General features: G+C 27.8%; 1 protein-coding gene across 1 annotated transcript; it reads right to left on the reverse strand.

Moving 5' to 3' along the window:
- Positions 1–13,721: 13,721 nt before the first annotated feature.
- On the reverse strand, positions 13,722–14,766 carry LOC111316057 (NAC domain-containing protein 104-like). The gene is made up of 3 exons (XM_022918072.2): positions 14,458–14,766; positions 14,085–14,359; positions 13,722–13,977 (listed from the first exon to the last, which is right to left on the reverse strand). Exons 1-3 carry the CDS (start codon positions 14,630–14,632, stop codon positions 13,807–13,809), a joined length of 621 nt encoding a protein of 206 aa, XP_022773807.2. The 5' UTR covers positions 14,633–14,766; the 3' UTR covers positions 13,722–13,806.
- Positions 14,767–22,351: the final 7,585 nt, after the last annotated feature.

A 22,351-nucleotide genomic window follows, 5' to 3' on the forward strand; every position in this document is an offset into this window, starting at 1 on the left:
TTGTTTCATGTGGCTACCTTTTGGCATTATAGAAGTTGACTAGTAATAAAAGTTGGTAGCAACATGAAAGAAAAAGCAAAGAAGAAAAGGGTTTATGCTATTTCGATCAAGTAATCTAATCAAAGCCAATTTACGGTCCGATTGAGTTAAAATTTTATCAGTATGTTCAAGACTCATTACTCTCAGTGTAGCAGTGGATACCAAATTTCTAATTTTTTTCTTACTATTTTTAGAGGTGTTTGTTAATCCCTAAGTTTGGTGAGACTTCTTCAATTTTCTCTTATAATATTGTTTCTTTTCCAAGATTATTTAATCTTGATATATTATGGTTGTATACTTCTTGTTCTACTTAGAGAGAACTTTGAATTCTCATTATTTCGATAGTGAAGATTATTGGTTGCTATCTATGGTTTTTATTCTTCATTTTGATGAGGTTTTCCATGAATATTACTTGTGTCCTTGTACTTCTGGTTTGATGATTTATTTGCTAGAATTGATATTGCTCTATTTGTTTGATTCCTACTACATTTACATAAGAGAGGGATAATTTGATTTTTTGTTCTTTGATATATTCAGTTTGAATATTGTTTGAGATTGTTTTATTAAACATAACCGTAGAAACATATAATTATTTGACCTTTATACATTACATAAATCTTTATTGACAGAGTGAGCGAATATATTCTTCACACCAAAAACTATCGATTCATCAATATTCTTAACAATATTTCAAACAATATTTCATAGGCACATTTTTACATAAATCTAAATTTTGATGGATTTGTTTTGGATAATACAGTTAAAAAGTTTTTTTTCTTCTCCATTTCCTTTTGCTCATTTATTCTTTCTTTTATTCCATTCCATTCCATTCTCATTTTTTTTTTTTTTTGCTTTTTCCTCTTTTTTTCTCCCATTCTCTCAATCAATTGGCCAAGGGCAAGTTAACAAAAACAAAGATCAAATTTGGCCCAATTGATGCGACGGTGGTCAACTAGGGCAAAATTACTCTTTGTTAGCTCCAATCTAACAAATGAAGAACAAAAAACTTGATCTCTTCTTTCTTGTTGAATTGATGTTGGCAAGGGCCAGTTTGACTCCCTCTGACCAATGTAGTGTTGGTTGGACTAGATTTGACCCTTGTTAATGTTAGTTACCTTCTTTTGATTAACAAAAGAAAGTGTGGGATGAGAAGAGAGAAAAAAAAGGAAAATAATTTTGTCTTGATAATTATATACCTCATTACATTTAATATAAATAAATTAAATAATTAATGAAATCATGGAGCATTAATTATTTTCCATTCTAATACACCTAAATCTAATTTTCCCTTTTTTTTATCCTTTTCTCTCTTAGTAATAACTTCTAGCAGGCCTTGTAACCAGAATGGCAATACAATTAGGCTGGATTTGTCCATTAAAGGCCATTCTTAGCCTCAGACAGTTGAAATTTTTCATAGAATATTCTCATTTTAAAACTTAACATGCATAATTTCTTGAGTCCAAATGATTGTTCTACTGTGGTTTGTTCTAAAATTGTAAGCTGTGATCCCTTGCCAAGGCTTAATTGTTAGGCAAAAAGTCTCTATCCAATTAAGCCAATGAAAGCATAATCAAACAATCAATTAATCATACAAAAAACAGTAATTTAACGTGATTTAGCCCAATCGACCTACATCTACTGATGAGAAAAAAATTAACTAGTTATAAAAAATTACAAATATACATAAAATAAATCTCACTCAATAATTAATACTCACAAACCCTTTCAATCTCCTCTAGTCCTATGAAGTATTCTTAATCCAAATAAACACATACCAATGTACACCCATGCACACCCGTGCACTATACCTATATGGACCTTTTCAATCTCTACTAGTCCACTCACATGTACCATATCTATGTGGACCCTCTCAGTCTCTTGTAGTCTACTCACAAACATATAAACATACACACCCATAAGGCATAAATCTCCAATAGTCTTATGGGTTGTTTATCCTATAAAACTTTACAACTCTCTTACATCTCTTTCTCATACCTAACCTTATAAAGACTTCAACTATTTATAAGCAAACAAACTTGCCTATTAAGAATCTCTTTCCTTTCAGAATTCTTCTTCTGTAAGTCAAACTTACTTATAAAGAATCTCTTTTCTTTTTGAATTCCTCTTCTGCAAGTCTTTTTATTCATTAAGTAATATCTAACCAATTTCAAACAAATCTGTTATGGGATTTTAGTCACTATTCTTAACAATTTTCACATTGACTCAAATTTCATCAATCATTAGTCTTCATGCTAGACGCACTTGGCTCCATATGCAATGGAAGTCTCACAATTATCATCTCTTGTGTATCTTCATGCTTTATGCAAACCGATCTTCAATCCTCAAAACATGAACTCAAAGTTTTTTCTTGAATTGAGCTCTTTTAGGCTTGTCTCTTCCTATGCCTCAAACCATGCTCTGATATCACTTGTTGGAGATTACGACAACTTTGATTCACTTGTTAAGCAAAAAGCCTTTATCCAATCAAGCCAATGGAAGCATAATAAAAAAATTGATCAATTACAGAATAAACAATAATTTAACATGGTTCGGTCCAATTGACCTATGTCCACAGATGAGAAAAAAAATCCATTAGTTATAGAGAATTACAAACATACATCAAATCAATGTCACTTAACAATTAATACCCATAGACGCTCTTAATCTCTTCTAATCTTATGAAATATTCTCAACCCAAACAAACACATACCCATCTGCACCTATGCACCATACCTATGTGGATCATTTTAATCTCTTCTAGTCTATTCACATGCACCATACCTTTGTGGACCCTCTTAATCTTCTCTAGTCAACTCATAAACAGACAAGCATACACACCTAAGACATAAATCTCCAATAATCTTATGGGATGTCTATCTCATAAAAAACTATAACTCTCTTAAATCTTTTTCTTATACCTAATCTTATAGATACTTCACCTATTTATAAGCTTACAAACTCGTCGATTAAGAATCTCTTTTCTTTTAAAATTTTTTTTTTGTAAGTCAAACTTGCTTATCAAGAATCTATTTTCTCTTAAAATTCTTCTTCTGCAAGTCTTGTTATTCATTAAATAACATCTAGCCAATTTCAAACAAATCTGTTATGGGATTTTAGTCACTATTCCCAATTATCTCCACCTTGACTCAAATTCCATCAATCATTAATCTTCATGCTATACATGCTTGGCTCCATCTACAATGAAAGCCTCACGATTATCTTTTTTTGTGTGTTTTGACACTTCACATAAATCGATCTTCAATCCTTAAAACATGAACTCGAAGTCTTCTATTAAACCAAACTCTTCTGGGTTTGTCTTTTCCCATACCTCGAACCATACTCTAATATCACTTGTTGGGGATTATGACAACTCTAATATCACTTGTTAGGGATTACTATAGCCTGATACCACTTGTTAGGCAAAAAGCCTCTAACCAATCAAGCCATCAAATGCATAATCAAACAATTAATTAATCACACAAGAGATAAAAATTTAACATGGTTCGGCCCAACCAACCTACGTCCATGGATGAGAAAAAAGATCCACTAATGCCTAATCGACCTACATCCATAGATGAAAAAAGATCCACTACTTATAGAAAATTATAAACATACATCAAATCAATCTCACTTAATAATTAATACCTATAGACTTTTTTAATCTTCTCTAGTTCTATAGAGTATTCTTAACCTAAACAAACACATACCCACGTGCACTCATGCACCATACTTATGTGGACCCTCTCAATCTTTTCTAGTTCACTCATAAATATACAAACATACACACCCATAAGATGTAAATCTTCAATAGTTTTATGAGATATCTATCCCATAAAATCTTACAACTCTCTTATATCTTCTTTTCATACCTAACCCTATAGAGACTGTACCTATTTATAAGCATACAAACTTGTCTATTAAGAATGTCTTTCACTTTAGAAATTTTCTTTTACAAGTCAAACTTACTTATCAAGAATTTGTTTTCTCTTAGAATTCTTTTTCTGCAAATATTCTTATTCACCAAGCAATATCTAGCCAATTTCAAACAAATCTATTATGGGATTTTAGTAACTATTCCCAACAACCTCCACCTTGACTTAAATTCCATCAATCATTGGTCTTCATGCTAAACATGCTTGGCTCTATCTGCAATGGAAGTCTTAGAATCATCTTCTTTTATGTCTCTTCATGTTTCGCACAAACCAATCTTTAATCCTTAAAATATGAACTCAAAATCTTCTCTTGAATCAAGTTCTTTTGGGCTTGCCTCATTCCATGCCTCAACCATGCTTTGATATCACTTATTAGGGATTATGATAGTTCAAATATCATTTGTTGGGGATCACCACAGCTTTGATACCACTTGTTAGATAAAATGCCTCTATCCAATCAAGCCAATGAAAGCATAATCAAACAATTGATCAATCACAAAGAGACAGCAATTTAACATAGTTTGGCTAACCGACCTATATGCACAGATAAGAAAAATGATTCACTAGTTGTAGAGAATTACAAACATACATCAAATCAATCTCACTTAATAATTAATACTCATAAACTTTCTCAATCTCTTCCAGTCTTAAGGAGTATTTTCAATCAAAACAAACACATACTCATGTGCACTCATGCACCATACTTATGTGAATTTTTTCAAACTCTTTTAGTCCACTAATATGCACCATACCTATGTGGCCCCTCTCAGTCTCTTCTAGTCTACTCACAAACATACAAACATACATACTTGTCAGACATAAATCTCCAGTAGTCTTATGGGATATCTATCCCATAAAACCCTATAACTCTCACTACAAGAAATCTGACATATATTGATGCTGAAAAACCAATCGGTAAAACTAAAAAATCCATCAATATAGCACAATAAACCCTATACCAATGGTCAAAATGTGTATTCTGACAAATTTTTAACTGTTACTATATCCTTTGTCGGTGTAGACCTATATTGACAATTTTTAAGGTATCAAAATAGCTCGTAGAGATACACCTACGATTCAAGATTGTTAGTAAATGTATATCTGTTAGCATAGCCTCTGTTGTGTGTTCCACAATTATATCTTTTACCGATGATTAACACTTGTTAGTACAGACTTGTATGTTTTAAATTTTCTTACCTATACCGACGGTTAATGCTCGTCAGTATAGACTTGTAATTTTTTTTATCTATATTGATGCTTAAAACCCATCAATATAGATTTGTATATTTTAATTTTCTTACCTATACCGATAGCTAGCACTAGTCAGTATAGACTTATATGTTTTAATTTTTCTTACCTATGCCAATAGTTAATGCTTATTAGTATAGACTTGTAATTTTTCTTACCTATACTAACACTTAGCATTCATTAGTATAGACTTGTATATTTTAATTTTCTTACCTATACTAATGGTTAGAGACTGTCAATATAGAATTGTATCATTTAATTTTCTTGCCTATATCGACGGTTAGAGATTGTCAGTATAGACTTATATATTTTAATTTTTTATTATATTTTATTGATAATTGGTGACTGTTGTATTGCTTGAAATATTTCAACGATCAAGTGCATTAGTATAAATATTAAGACGTTGATAAATTTTTTAAAAAATTATATTTTCAATTATTAATATTAATTTATTTATAATCATAGTATGATATATTTTCATATAAACAAAAAAAAACACAATAAAGTAAAAGATATTTAATAACATTAAAACTACAATTAAATTATTTATAATCCACAAACTTAGTATAAGTGAAAAACTAAAGTCATTGTATCAAGTCTGATAAAATAAACATCGATAACACAAACATAGATAAAAAGTTACACTTCCTCACCCTAAAAAACACAATCATAAGTTTGCACCACTAGACACCTAAAGACCTTTCGATTACCTTAAAACTTTAATAGAACTTTGAATAAGATAATCTTAAAAAATCTATAAATGAATAAACAATTGCAAAACCACCTCAAGAAGAAAAAATATTCATGCACCTATTACAAGCCCTTTCCAAAACCAAAAATATTTTTATTCATACAAAAAGTTAACAAGGGTAGCTACATATATAACTAATAAGCTCAATGAACCTAGCTCACTAACAATATTCAATATATCAATCAAGCATCACAAAACACAACAACCTTATTTCAACAAAGTGCATAACATCCAAAACAAAACGAAATCTACCTACAAACACAATGCTCAGAGTAAATAAATAATTTTCTAAAATAAATGATCCCATTAAAGATTTCTACAAAAAAGCATTTGCATAGCATAAAAAAATCCAATTAGAATTCTTGTAAATTATCTTATATATACAGAAGATAAAAAAGTAATCATGCATTCATATTCCAGTAGAAATAATTTTATAAATATCTTTTTCATTCATAGATACAAAAGGTAATCATCCATTTATATACTAGCAAAAATAATTTTATAAACATCCTATTCATAAGTGTAATGCATGAATGAACAAGAAATAACCTAATTTGCATGTGTAATCTCTTTATTCTTTTAGTTTAATTCCAAATAAAAACTTAATGAAATCAACCTAGGATTATTTTAGTCAATAAAACTATCATTAAACAAATATTTTCACTATAACATTCAAGTCTACAACTACAAAATATGCTTACATCATAAAAAACCCTTTTCAAAGGAAAAAAAAAAGGCAAAAAAGCCTTCTCAAGGGAAAAAGAGTAGGCTTTAAATCATAATGTAATTTAATGATTATGGGAAAAACAATGCATAATGTTTCAAGAACACAATTACATGATTTAAAACCTAGATTTAAAATTAATTTTGGCATTCTATCTAGGAAACAAGTATCAAGCAAAGCATTTCCACATATATATCATGTGACGACGAGTTTACTATTTTCATTTTGATAAGGTTGATGACTTAAATTTGAAGAACAATAGTTTTCACGTGTGATTTTTTTAGTACTACTAGCATCTGGAACCTAAAAATAATTCAAAAAAAATTTCAATGAGGTTCAAGATTTATGAGCAAGATGATAATTTACATATATATATAAACTAAAATAGATGTTATATATACCTCTCTATTCATCATGTGAGTAATAGTATTCAAGATATCTATATTCTCATTAGGATTTGCCTTTTAAGTATCGATAAGACATTATTTAAAGTTTCTTTCAAGTCTTTAATTTCAACCTTCAACTCTTGTACCTTTTTCTTATGCTGAATCAATTCAGAAGATGAAAGACCATATTGTTTAGATGAGGTAGATACTGTACCTATCAACCCTTTTCTCTTTGGTTCTTTAACTTTTTAATAAACATCATTTGTCCTTAAATTCACTTCAAAATTTTGAGCACTAATTTCGCTCGAACATTTTTTCACTCAAATTGTAAACAAACATTTTAATATAAAGAAACTAAACATAAGTAAAAGCAAGTAATAACTAAATTAAATATCACAATTTTAGCTGCCTTATCATTCACAACACTTCCATCTTTACGTGTATGAGAAAGAATATACACCTCAGCACGTGATGGTGGAATTCTATTAGCTTCTTGTTTTTATAAAGGTACAATATTAATTATTGTAATGACAAAATCGCACATATAAAAATTAAACTTCATATTCATTTAACTAAGTATGCAAGGAAAATTGATATATGTACCAAGGTTTGAATGATCCTCGATAATGATTTTGTTTCTGTGCAATAAGGCTCATTTAATTTTAAGTGGTTTGTTTTGCTTGTCTTTGTTCCTTTAAACAAATGAACAGGAAAAGATATATTATAATAACTTTGTAATTATTATCATAGTGTTAAAATAAAGTAAATAGTATATTTTGTAAACATTTATCTTTGCTTTATTAGTCAACCAATGTGCAACAAGAAATAGGAATTAACTTTTGTCTACTCGAGAATCATCAACCTTTGCAGCCATTTCCTCTAGTATCTTATGTTTATCATAAAATTTAGACTTCAATTTGTTCTTCCATTGCCTCCACTTAACACACATATTTCTTATTACCCAACATTTAATTTTTTAAAATATTTCTTTATCAACGAGCTCATCAGAATCAAATTTGTAAAATTCAAACTTCGACTACAATTTGAAATAAGTAATTAGAAAGAAAATGTCAATATATATTATAGAAACTGCTACTATTAACTAGAAACTAAAAGATTATTGTCATGGCATTAGCTAGCAACTAAAACAATTATATATAATGTAAACAATATATAAACAATTATATATAATCTAAACAATTATATAAACCTTATTATGCTACCAAATGCTAGCACCATATATTTAATTAAAAAAAAGTACCATATATATAGTATTTGATTACAAATGCCACCACCATATAAATAACTATATATTTTTATTATTATATTTAATTGAAAAAGCCAAACAATAAACAATTATATATAATCTAAAAATATATATAAATAATAAACAATTATATATAATCTAAACAATATGTAAACAATTATATAAACCTTATTATGTTGCCAAATGCTTTATTATATATATTTAATTAAAAAAGCCACCATATATATAGTATTTGATTACAAATGCCACCACCTTAAATCACATTTTTATTATAAAAAATTAATTAACTTACTTAAAAATATTGATATATATATTTGTCAATAGATAATAAATTTTATTAAATCAAATTTTTATTATAAATAATTAATTAACTTACTTACAAATGTTGATATATATATATTTGTCAGTAGATAATAGATTCTATATTCAATCGAAATTTCATATTTTTCTTCCTCATTTGACTCTTCAAGGAACCATCAATAAAAACAAAAAAAAACATTATCCTTGGTGATAGAATGAGAATTAAAGATGCTATTATAGAACTACATACAACTAAGTCAATGTTGCTTTAGATGGGGGCTTGTGAATGGGAAAGAAAAAAAAAAGACAAACTTATTACCATCACAAGATCAGTTTCAATTGAATAAGTAAGAGAGAGACAAAAGATAGAAAGAAAGTAGCTTAAAACAAAAACAAGAAAGCTACAGATGTGAAATAGGGTTATCAATATGGAGTTATTTAGGTTTGGGTTTTAGGGAAATAGAGAATATTTGAAATAACTCACAATTGCAAAAAGACAAAATCTAGGCAAATTGTAAAAATATGTAGAAATGAGGGATTTTTTGAATGAAAACAAAGTTTTAAAGCTTGAAATATTTTAAATAAGGATTTTAGCTACAAAGTTAAAAAGATTAAGGGCAAGGGAGAGTGAGATGAGATAAGCTTTAAATGAGGTAAGGACTGAAGGCAAGGTAAGGACGATGGGAACAAAATTTTCACTACTTTTGTTTTAATAAGTTTAGATTTTTTTTAAAGGTTTTCATGCCCAAGACATCGGAGGATAAGGACCAATCTTTTTCAAGCTTTTCTTTGAGCATTTATTGGATTGGTTTTGCATGGAGCTCTTACATATGTATCATTCTTTTTTAGAGAATATTTTATATAAAAATATTATTTTATAAAAAAAACTTTTGCAAATAACATGAAAAAATATTTATGCCCAAGATGTGGGCACGTTTGGTTCATGGAATCATAGATTCCAGAAGAAAGTGTGATCATTGAGAAAATGCGATACCCGAGGTTTTCTTTCATTTTTAGGACATCTCGTTTTCAAATTCACTCGTTTAGTTAATGGGAATCCACATATATTAAATCCTTAATAATTACTATAATCTCCTTGGCATATACGATGGTAACTTAAATAATCCAATTTTTAAGTAATGGGGATTATTCAAAACATTTTTGGCTAGTAAAACCCTTTGAATAATCTTTAAAAAATCTTGGCATATGGTTATTCAACGCATTTGTGGCAAAAAACACCTTGAATAATCCCTTTCAATTTTTATAAGGTAATTATTCAATGCATTTTTGCATGAAAAATACCTTAAATAATCTCTTACAAAAAATTGAATAGGGTTTTGAATAATCCTCTCCAATTTTTTAGATAGGATTATTAAAGGTTTTTTTTAGCTAAAAATGCCTTCAATAATCCCTTCTCATTTTTTTGGGATTATTCAAGATGTTTTTGTGAGAAAACGCCTTGAATAATCCCTTACAAAATATTGAATGGGGTTATTGAAGGTGTTTTTGGGCAAAAATGCCTTGAATAGTTCATAGATTATTCAAAGCATTTTTGGTAAAAAACGCATTCAATAATCAATGAATTATTCATTTAGAAAAGGTTATACAAGACATTTTCTGTCAAAAATGCCTTCAATAATCTCAATATTTTTTTTGAGATTATACAAAGTGTTTTTGCCCCAAAAATGCCTTAAATATTCCCTTATAAAAAATTGAAGGTATTTTTTTTTTGTAAAACGCCTTATGATCATTTTTAAAATTCATTTTCCTTTCTTGAACTTTGGAATCCCAAACTGCTAATACAATTAACGATAAATATTAGTTTATAAAAAAAACTTTTACAAATAACATTGAAAAATATTATATGAATATAAATATTACTATGTAGATTACTTATAATTTGACTTTCGATCTAGAATTATTTTAGAATTTTATGAAACCATATTAAAATTGAAATATTAATTGAAACCAAATTAATATAATATTTAAATTTAAAAAAATTTTAGTCTAATATTTAATTATGAATTTATTAATTAACATAATACTTACAAATTTTATTTAAAACTTATTATTATTTAAATTAATTAAGCTACAAGTTTTATTTATTAATAATTATAGTTTTATAAAATTATAGTTTTTGAAAATTTTTATTAGAGGGAAATATTATGAATTAATATTTTTTTAAAAAAGAAATTAGGAATAAATATTTTTTTGAGCTTATACTGATGGTTATTATAATTGTTAGTACATAACATATTTATACTTATAGATATTTATATACCGTCAGAAGAAGTTTACCTATACCAATAGTTATACAAAGTGTTAGTATGGACACTTTCTATACTGATAGTAACAAAAATCCATCAGTATATATAGTTTTTACTTACATAATTTGACCGTCAGCATAGATAAATGTTAATTTATATCATACTTATACTGACGGATAGTTATAAACCGTCAGAAAAAGTTTATCTATATCGATGATTGTATAAAGTGTTGAAAAATGTATGGTATATTTTGACAGTATTAAAAAACCATCAATATAAATCTCTTTTACTGATGCAATTTGACCATCAGTATAACCGAACGTTAATATATGAAAAATTTATTATAGTGTCTCTTACATCTTTTTCTCATACCTAAATCTAGAGATTTCACTTATTTATAAGCATACAAACTTGACTATTAAGAATCTCTTTCTTCTTAGAATTTTTTTTTTGCAAGTTATACTTGCCTATCAAAAATCTTTTTTCTTTTAAAATTCTTCTTTTACAAGTCTTCTTATTCATTAAACAATATCTAGCTAATTTCAAACAAATTTGTTATGAAATTTTAGTCACTATTCCTAACAATCTCCACATTAACTCAAATTCCATAAATCATTAGTTTTCATGCTAGATATGCTTGGCTCCATCTGCAATGGAAGTCTTACAATTATTTTTCTCTTTTGTGTCTTTACATTTCATACAAACCGATCTTAAATCCTCAAAACATGAACTCGAAGTTTTTTCTTGAATCAAGCTCTTCTGGGCTTGCTTCTCCTTATGCCTCAAATCATGCTCTGATATCACTTGTTGAGGATTATGATAGCTCTAATATCACTTGTTTGGAACACCATAACTCTAATACCACTTGTTAGGCAAAAAGCCTCTATCCAATCAAGCAAAGCATAATTAAACAATCGATCAATCACATAAGAGATAGCATTTTAACGTGATTCGACCCAATCGATCTACGTTCACAGATAAGAAAAAAAATTCATTAGTGTCCAATTGACCTACATCAACGGATGAAAAAAAGATCCATTAGTTTTAGAGAGTTGCAAACATACATCAAATCAATCTTACTCAACAATTAATACCCATATATTCTCTCAATTTCCTCTAGTCATATAGAGTATTCTTAACCTAAACAAATACATACCCATGTGCACCCATGTACCATACCTATATAGACTCCCTCAATCTCTTTTAGTCCACTCACATGTACCATACCTATGTGGACCCTTTCAGTCTTCTCTAGTCTACTCACAAACATACAAACATATAGAACCATAAAACGTAAATCTATAGTAATCTTATAGGGTTTTTATCCTATAAAGTCCTACAACTCTCTTACATCTTTTTCTCATACCTAACCTTATAAAAACGTCACCTATTTATAAGCATATAAATTTACCTATTAAGAATCTCTTTCTTCTTAGAATTCTTCTTTTACAAGTCAAACTTGCCTATTAAAAATCTATTTTCTCTTAGAATTCTTCTTCTGTAAGTCTTCTTATTCATCAAGCAATATCTAGTTAATTTCAAATGACTCTATTATGAGATTTTAGTTACTATTCTCAACAATCTCCACATTGACTCAAATTCCATAAATCATTAGTCTTAATGCTAGACATGCTTGATTTCATCTACAATGGAAGTCTCACAATCATTTTCTCTTGTGTGTCTTCACACTTCATGTAAATCGATCTTCAACCCTCAAAACATGAACTCAAATTTTCTCTTGAATAGAGCTTGTCTAGGCTTGCCTCCTTCCATGCCTCGAACTATGCTCTGATATCACTTGTTGGGGATTATGACAGCTCTGATATCACTTGTTAGGGATCACTACAGCTCTGAAATCACTTGTTAGGCAAAAAGCCTCTATCCAATCAAGCTAGCGAAAGTATAATCAAATAATCGATCAATCACACTAAAGACAACAATTTAATGTGGTTCGACCTAACCAACCTATTTCCACAAATGAGAAAAAAGATCCACTAGTTATAAAGAATTACAAATATACATCAAATCAATCTCACTTTACAATTAATACCCATAAACCCTTTCAATCTCCTTTAGTCCTATGGATTCTTAACCCAAACAAATATATACCCATGTGCACCCATGCACTATACCTATGTAGATCTTTTCAATCTCTTCTAGTCCACTCATATGCACCATACCTATGTGGACCCTCTTAGTCTCTTCTAGTCCTCTCACAAACATACACATTTATAAGACGTAAATCTCTAGTACTATTATGGGTTATCTATCCCATAAAACCTTACAACTCTCTTACATCTTTTTCTCATACTTAACCTTATGTAGACTTTACCTATTTATAAGTATACAAACTTGCCTATTAAGAATCTCTTTCCTCTTATAACTTTTTTTTTGCAAATTAAACTTGCCTATTGAGAATTTCTTTTTTCTTAAAATTCTTCTTCTGCATGTTTTCTTATTCATCAAGCAATATCTAGCCAATTTCAAACAAATCTGTTATGGGATTTTAGTCACTATTCTCAATATTAATAAAACAAATGCTACAATCAAAAGAGTAGACAAACAACAAGCATTAGTTAACAAGTCATGACCTGTCCTTTGAATGAGCAACTTCCAATGTAAAAAATTCTTCTTATCTTTTAAATGAAAATTTTTTGAGAGTGAACCCCTTGTCTACTGCCCATTGTGCTTTTTATCCAAATAAAAACCCTCAACCGTTGTTGATTGTGTATCAATTAGGATAGTTTTGAAGTATGACAATTGACATGCAATTTTGCAGGCAAGAAGCTGAATCAAAGATACCTTAGGCATATATATATATATATATATCAGTTAAATTCATTTTACAGCTAGCCAAAGATATAGAAACAACTAAACAAGATACAAAACTACTTATATTCCCAACAATTTGGAGGAAGATATATCATCACAATCATCATCCAATGACAAGAACATTTCATCAAGGCATGAAAGTTCAGTTCCATCCGCTTCATCGTTGTAGCTGAAGCTCTGAGCATTGCGCTTACTCTCTTCAACTCTACATAGAACCCATTCACTACAATCCTTTTGTAAAAAAGAGGGTAAATTCCAAGTAAGGAACATAATCATGAACATGCTACCAAATAATCAAAATGGTTAACAAATTAATTAATAAGAAGTTTATAACTTACAAATTTTTTATTTCCTTTCTTTTTATAGTATGACGTAAGAGCTGAGCCCCAATCACAAAGATGATATTCTTGCATCAACCAATTTGTTTCTACACCAAGCGGAGCTTCACCAATGAAGAATACAAATAATTTCTTTACGCCAACCTTCTTGCCTGCACCAGTACTGAAAATGGGCTCCTCAATATCTAGTTGCTTCCAATAACCATTTTCCCGGGTTCGATTTTCCATCATTTGGCTAAAGAAGAAGTACTGGTTTCCACTCAACAGTGCCTTGCCTATTCAGTCAATAAAACCATATTATCGCTAGGAAAACGTTTACAATTAAGAAAGATCAGCAAATATATGAGAGAGAGACAGAGAGAGAATAGCTGACCATCTAATTCCCAAGGGTGAAGCAGATGAATATCAAGTTCAGGAATGATGCTGGGATGGCCAGCTGGTAAGGTCATGGCCCTGGGATAGAGAAAGTGAAGAACGAGTTCCTCATCGGTAGGGCGAAATCGGAAGCCTGGAGGAAGCTGGTTGAAGCAGCCATCTTCTATTTCCATCTTAACAAGTCAATATTAATGGGTTCTTTGCTTTGATTTTCTTGAATTTTCATGGGCTATCTTCCGAATATTTATAATGTTGGAGATGTATGATGATGATTCAGGAGTTGAATTGATAATAAAGGCGGCTGTAAAACAAAAAATAAATAAATAAAACTTATGGGTTGGACAGACTCCAAAGAAATGGATAATATTTAATTGCTGCTTTTTCTAGGAATCAAGTGTAGTTTCTTAACTTAGTCATTTAAATATAGAATATTTATTTAATTTTACGGATCAGGATTACTATATCACAAGCATGCTTCATTCACAAGTTGATAATTAGATCAAACTAGAGCTTATTTTCTATGGTGATAATTAAATTTCTTTCAGATGATCCAAATTATTAATTCTCATGAAAAGGGCCCTAATTAATTAGTTGGTAATTGGTATTTTCTTTCATTAATTACTAAAACAAAGGTTAATTAGTTTAGCATAAAAAACATATGATTCAATTCAATGATAAATGATTATTTTTTTACTAAATGATTATCTATATTTAATTTTTTACATTTTTGACGAAAAAACTCTTTTTTTTTTTAATTATTGCAAAATTATATAGCACAACGTAATAACCTTTTTACCTTTTTATATTTATTTTGTAGTAAAACATTTCTTGATCAATAAAATCTTGAAGTATTCTTTTAAAGAAAAAAATCTCGCAAAGTTATCATCAAGAAGGTGCGAAACAAACTGATACTTGATTAAGTACAATTAAGATCCGCTCATTTTCTAAAATAATTACTAAAGTCAAATTTTCATGATTGAATGAAAAATTTATAATTGAATAAAAAAATTAAAAAGTAGATTTTTCTTTAAATAATAATATCAAATTCTTATCACCGTCTTTTTAAAGGTGATTCAGAGGAGAGAGAGCAATCTCTATGTGCGTGAAATTAAGTTCATGATTAATTTATGTTGAGTTTGAGAATTTGATTGTTTAGATAAATTTTAAAATTAAAACAAAAAATCATTATCAATATTTTTTTTAAGTACAATTGATCACTTAAAAGGTTTATTTTTTTAATAAAATTTTAAAATTAGTTTAAGATTTATCAAACTAAACAATTTTATATTTAAAAATAAAGTTGGGTTTAAAAGTATAATTACAGGCGAGGAAAAATTCACTCCCTCATAGCGTCTATTTTAAAAATAGTATCAATTAATCATACAGTATCATTTCAGTATTAAATAAAAATGGTATCAATTTTTTATTTAATAATAACTCCCTTTACTTTTGGAAATCAATTTTTATTAGATAACAAGAAAATCTAGTTTAGAATAAAATGAAAATCTCGAAGCTAAAAAATTACCTTAAAACTCTCCATCATCTAGGTGGAAATTAAGGATAACTCATTGCGTCTAAAATTTACCATAATAATCTTTTAAAATAAAAATAACATTCTTTGTAGATGATAATTTTTAGTAACTGTTCAACATTTAGGTAAAGTACAAAGAATTATTTTTCTAAGAATGTTATGTTAATTTTGTTTCACATAACCCTTTTTTTTAAACATTACTTTTTCAAAACATTTTATGCAACAAAACTAATGAATGCAAGCATTAACAAATGAACAGTAATAATAAAATGAAACAAGCAAATGAAATAAATGCAAGCAATTATTCAAAAATAAATATATGCAAATGGATATCATGCATGAGGATGGATAATTAATGAAATGAATTTGACATTATTTATTTGGAAATGGAATTCTTAAATGTAAAAAAACCACCAGATTCTCCAACCACTAGATAGAATTTAGGAATGACTCTCTCTACTTAAGAACTCATTTTATTTTTATAGCAAAAGAGTGTTGCATTCTAGAAAATCATTTAGGAATCTTATGAAAATATTAGATGAAATAAAATTGCAAATATAACCCATCATTTAGGCAACATTTAGGAACAAATCATTTCATCTAAGATTTAACGGGTAACTTCTTTGAAATTTATGGGAAGTTTTAAGGCTAAAAGAGGTTAGTTTAGGGTTCCAAAAGAAGCTTAGAGTTTGAAAAGGGTATATGGTTTTGGGGAAATTTAGGGTTTTAGGTAGGTTTGGGGTTTTGAGTAAATTTAAGGTTTCAAGAGAATTTAAGGTGTCGGGTAGGTTTAAGATTTTGAGTAAGTTTAGGGTTTCAGTAGAATTTAGGGTTTGAGCTACATTTAACATTTGACTTTTGGTTTTAGGATTTGACTAAGGTTTAAGGTATGACCTAGGGTTTAAAGTTTGACCAAAGTTTAGAATTTGACTTTAGGTTTAAAGTTTGACCTAGGGTTTAAGGTTTGGGGTTTAACCCAAGCATGAAAAATTGCTTTGGCCGAATAATCCTATGGCCTTACTAGGGATATTTGTGTTGGCCATTCATCAAGAACGATGTACCTATTATTATGACTCATTACAAACATTTGAAAAACATAATAGAAACCCATTTTTATTCATCAAACACTTATAAAATTCTTACAACACTATTTTTTTTATTTTGAAAACTTCCATCAAACACTTGGAAAACATTGAATTTTATCAAGAACCAAAGCAGAAACACATATAACATCACAATATAACCATAAATAGAAGAGTGGAAGCCTCAGCCAGGCTATAGGAAGGCTAGGTTAAGAGCTTCCTTTGGCTTTTGACATCAACAAACTTTGATCACTTGCTAGGAAATGCATCAATTATTTAGAAAACATGTTTAGAAAACTATTTTTATTGTCAAAAGATTTTTATCAAACACATAGGGAACTACTAAGAATTAAAGTATTTAATAACATTTTAGTGTCAAAATAACAAACACAAGGCATCAAAATGCAAGAAAGCATATAAATGTAAAACTTCAATATCTCAAACATACCATAATAATTAAAAAAAAGCAAAAAAGACATGAAAAGAGGAAAAAAAAGCTTTGGCCTAGGCATGGAACCTTTTAGGCTGAGAGCTCTTCATTTAGGTTTCATTTTTTTATTCTTTTTGTTATTTAAAACCCATAACATTAGTTTGGTGGGATGAAATATTGAATCAAGACAAAGTAGAAAAGAACAACCATGGAAGAGGTTATCCCTCCTTTAAAAAACATCAAGATAAGAAGGAACTAAATGCATAGAAATGAAGCTTACATAAGAAATGAATGAAAAAAAAAAGAAAAATGGATACCTTCCAAACTTTTCCCATTTTTTGGATTTTTTCTCTCTATTTTTGGTGATTGCTGCCACTTCATCTTGTTGCCAATCCTTATTGCAACCCTCAAATGTTTCATTTAAAGGTCTAAAGCGCTTTTAATTGCCATTTGGATCAAATTAATCTAAGGGTATTTATTATTTTATCTTTTTCTTACAAATCTGGTGACCAAGTAATACAATATAGGCTACAGGATCATTACACCTTCAAATCTAATTGCTCTAAAAAATTATAGCATACATTCTAGCTACTAGTGTAACTATGTTAGCCATATGATGAGAAAAGCCCATCTTGCCTTTATCATGTTTGTACTGGAAGACTAAATTACGAAAATACTCTTAAAAGACATGTTTGTACTTTCTCCACACTTTTTTAGCTCTAACATGATTTTTAATGGCCCAAATCACAATTTTATCAATGTTAAGCCTTAATAATCCTAGTCAATCATGAATTCCAAGTGTTGAATAGAGTTTGGCCATGTTTGACCAAGTTTGACCAAAGGGTATTTATTATGGTTATTTTAGCTTAAAATTTAGTTTTTTCTAGGATTTTCTTTCTAAATATTATACTTTGACAAAATTTGGTTAGCGTTGTTAAATTTTGATGAACTTTGACTTGGCCTATATGAAGGGTATTTTGGTCAATATGCACATTTTAGCTTAAAACTCAAATTTTGCTTTAAAATGTTAAAATAGCCAATAACTTGGTTTGATTTTTTCCAAAATGACCTAGATTTGACCCTATTTTGACCAAATTTGGTCAAATTCAAACAAGTTTGACTAAGTTGGCTTTTAGATTAACTTTTGATTTTTTTTCCTTTATTTTTGCTACTTTTCATGCATCCGCTTTAGAATCAACTTATTCAAAAATTATGAAACTTTCATAAAGCCTAAGAAAATCTTGGAAAAGACCCGAGTCTCAATTTTTAAAGCATCACAATTGATCAAAACATGCTCGAACAAAAGTAGGTATCTACAATTTAGATAAAAAAATATTTATAATTTTAGCCATTTTATTCTAAAAATAAAAAAGTGTAAAATTTATACTAATGTAAATAGATCCCTTATATATATATATATATATGTATTTCAAAATATTGTCATCGTCCTTTTCTTAGGTTGAGTGAATGGGAGAAAACAATCTCTATATGTGTGATTTACTTAATTTATACTCTTTTATAAGTTAATATTTAATGCACTGATAATATATATTATCAATTAATCATATGGTTATACATTATCAATTAATCATATCATTACAAGTAAAATTAAAAGTAGTAAGGTCTTTAAAAATAAATATTAATAAGTTTATTTAAGTTTAATTAATTACTAAAAATGCGAATAAAACTTTGACTTAGTGACATGGAGGATGCCCTACAACCTTGATGTTTTAGGTTTAAGTTCCACTATGTGTGAATTTGATTCAAGTTTATGTTGTAGTTGTCTCGTTATATTCCGGTTTGTTGGTTAATTTGTTTATTTGATTATTTAGTGATTTATTCTGTATAATACAATACTTTATTATGATTGTAATTTGTAGTTATTTTTTTAATTTGAAAGGATTTATTATTAGAAAATGAGAGATACAAAGCTAAATCTAAGCTACTAAGTCAGTGTTTCGAAAGACACCAAACTTAGCAAGATAATCAATAAAATGATTAGCTTTATTAAGAACATGAATAAAAAAGATTTTCTTAACCTGTCATATAAGTTGTAAAACTTGTTAAAGAGGTCATTATACCTCCATGGTCTTTCACATATTTTGTTTAACCACAAGATAAGCACTCTAGAATCATTTTCGATAATGATCTCTGGCAAAGGATTGTGATTTGCTTCAACAACAATAGAAATTGGCTCAAGAACAACCAAAAGTTCCACTAAGTTGGAGTCTACAATGCTAATATTTTCGAGAAGATAAGCAATATGTTTCTATTACAATCCTGAATTGCTCCCTTAATTCCTATTGGTCCAAAATTACCAATACTTGAACCATCTACAATAATTTGACACATATTTTGTAATTTGATCTGTAATTTAAAAAAAATTAATTACTAAAAGTTATTTACTTTTGAAGACCTTATTACTTTTAGTTTTACTCATAAGGTGTCACTAAATGATTAATTGATGGTGTATAGAACTTTTACATTGTCAGTACATTAAATATTAACTTTTATACAAGTTAGTGTTTGATGCACTAATAATGTAAGCGTTATACATTACCAATCCACTATATGATGACACCTCATTAATGAGTAAAACAAAAAAAAAACCAAGTCTTTAAAAATAAATATAATAAGTTACATGATATTCTCACTCATCATTATTTTTATAGACATGACTATTTTTTGTTTTATTCGTTAATGAAATATCATCATATTGTTTATTGACAATGTATAATACTTACATGCTTTATGATTGACTTTTGATTTTACTTAGTGGAATTTAATCGACATGCATGTGTCTCCATAGCATGCAAAAGCTGCTAAATGCTAGACCTTACATTAACATATCATAGGCTTGGTTTCATTTGAATTGTACTTTTTACCAAAAATTTTTTTTGTGTTATTTATTAGTGCCAAAAATAGTGAAAAAGCTAAAAAGAAAAAAAATTTGGGGTTAGTGGTCAGTGAGGATCTACAGTTCTTGACACTTGGACACTGGCGGATCCAATGGATAGTATGAACATCTTTAAAAATTAAAAAACAATAAAATTTAGATCAAAATTTTCTCTAGATATCCTTTCGTTAATAGAATTAATAGATTTATCAATAATTTTTTAATGTATATTGTTGTAAATACCCTCAAAAAAATTCTAAATCTACCACTATACTTAAAAATGTGACTAATGCATATCAATAATTTTTTTTTTTGAGATTCGTAAAAATTTAAAATTATTAAAATTAAAAATAAAAAATTTATCAAAAAATTACATTATTATTATTAAACATTGGTGACACTTTAACTAATGTACACGACTAAGCAATATTTTCAAAAAGTTTAATTAAACAAATGAAAAAGTTGCTACTATTATCTTAGAATATTGCAAAATTCAAACTATAAGATATTTTTTATTCTAAAAAGATTACATATTTTCAAATTATTAGACATTTACTGTCCCATATAAAAATTTTGCAAATGTAATGCCTCCAAGCATCATCTGTTGCTTTTTTTGTTTTGTTTTGTTTTTCCTCTTTTTACCTTTTCATTTTTTAATCTTTTTTATATTTAATAAATTCCTTTTAAAATTATTAAAAATAGATATTTTTAAAAATTTTATTTTTTGTGTGCTGGACCTTTTTTTTCTTTTTTTCTTTTTCTAAGTATATTTAAAAAATATTTTTTAGATTTTATTTTTTTGTGTAAGGCCCATTTGATATTAAAAGTATGTTACGTGTTTTTCTCTTTTCAATTTTCCCTTCTTCTACTTTTATATATATTTAGTAAATAACTTTTATATTTTAATTCTTTTCACGAAACTCATTTAGCATCAAAGGTATGTCATATGTTAAATCATTTGAATTTTTTAACTTTTTTTAAAAAATTTTCCTATTTACCTTTTCTAAAAATTTTTAAAAGTTTTAAAATTTCTTGAAAATGCAGTTAATTTCATATTATTTAAAATATATTTTTTCATTCTTCTTTTAATTTGATAATTTATAGAGAAAAGATATTAGTAAAGATATAGATGTTAAATCCATATTTAATTTTTTTCCATTTTTTTGGTCATTTCACTTTTTAGTCTTTTAATTCTCAAAATTTTTTTTAAAAAAATTCATGATATAAAATTTTTAAAAAACTCATCATTGCTAATGTTGTATGGCAACTCAACTTCTTTTTTCGCTTTTCATTTTTTTTTCCTTTTTAGGTTTTTTCCTTCCTTTCTTTTTTATTCTTTTAAATTATATCTTGTTTTTGAGAAAAAAAAAAAAGAAAAATGGATGTTTACTCGTGGCATCCTATTTTATTTTTTTCTACATTTTTTTTATTTTTTTAATTATATAATTCATGCACTAGAAGAAATTGATAAATAAGTTTATAAAGAAAAATATCAATAAAGGTATATATGACAAAATAACTCGTATCTAATAGGTTTCAATTTGTCCGAATCCAATAGATTTGTTCAGTTTTAATTTTAAAATGGATCGAGTTTTTTTTTTGAAAATTGAGATCAAGTCGGATACAAGCTTAGGGTGTTTCGTCTCGCTTTGGTATATATAAATATGTATATATATTTTATTATTCATTTAATTTTTATATTTATATATGTATATTATTAATAAATTCGTTATTTGAAACCTTTATTTAATAAATTAACGTGGTATTTCCATTTGGTTTTCTTTTCTTTTCCTTTTTTTTATAATTTTTTTTATTTTTTTAAAAAATATTTTTTAAAAATTAGATAAATTTTGTAAGAAACAATTGATGTAGGTATGACAAAACAACTCATATTCGACGGATTTCTATTATGTTCAATGTAATATGTATTGATTTTTAAAAACTTGAAATTGG

The sequence above is a fragment of the Durio zibethinus genome, chromosome 24 (assembly GCF_047325235.1).
Source record: "Durio zibethinus cultivar Kanyao isolate XHJ-2024 chromosome 24, ASM4732523v1, whole genome shotgun sequence".
Classification (NCBI taxonomy): Eukaryota; Viridiplantae; Streptophyta; class Magnoliopsida; order Malvales; family Malvaceae; genus Durio; species Durio zibethinus.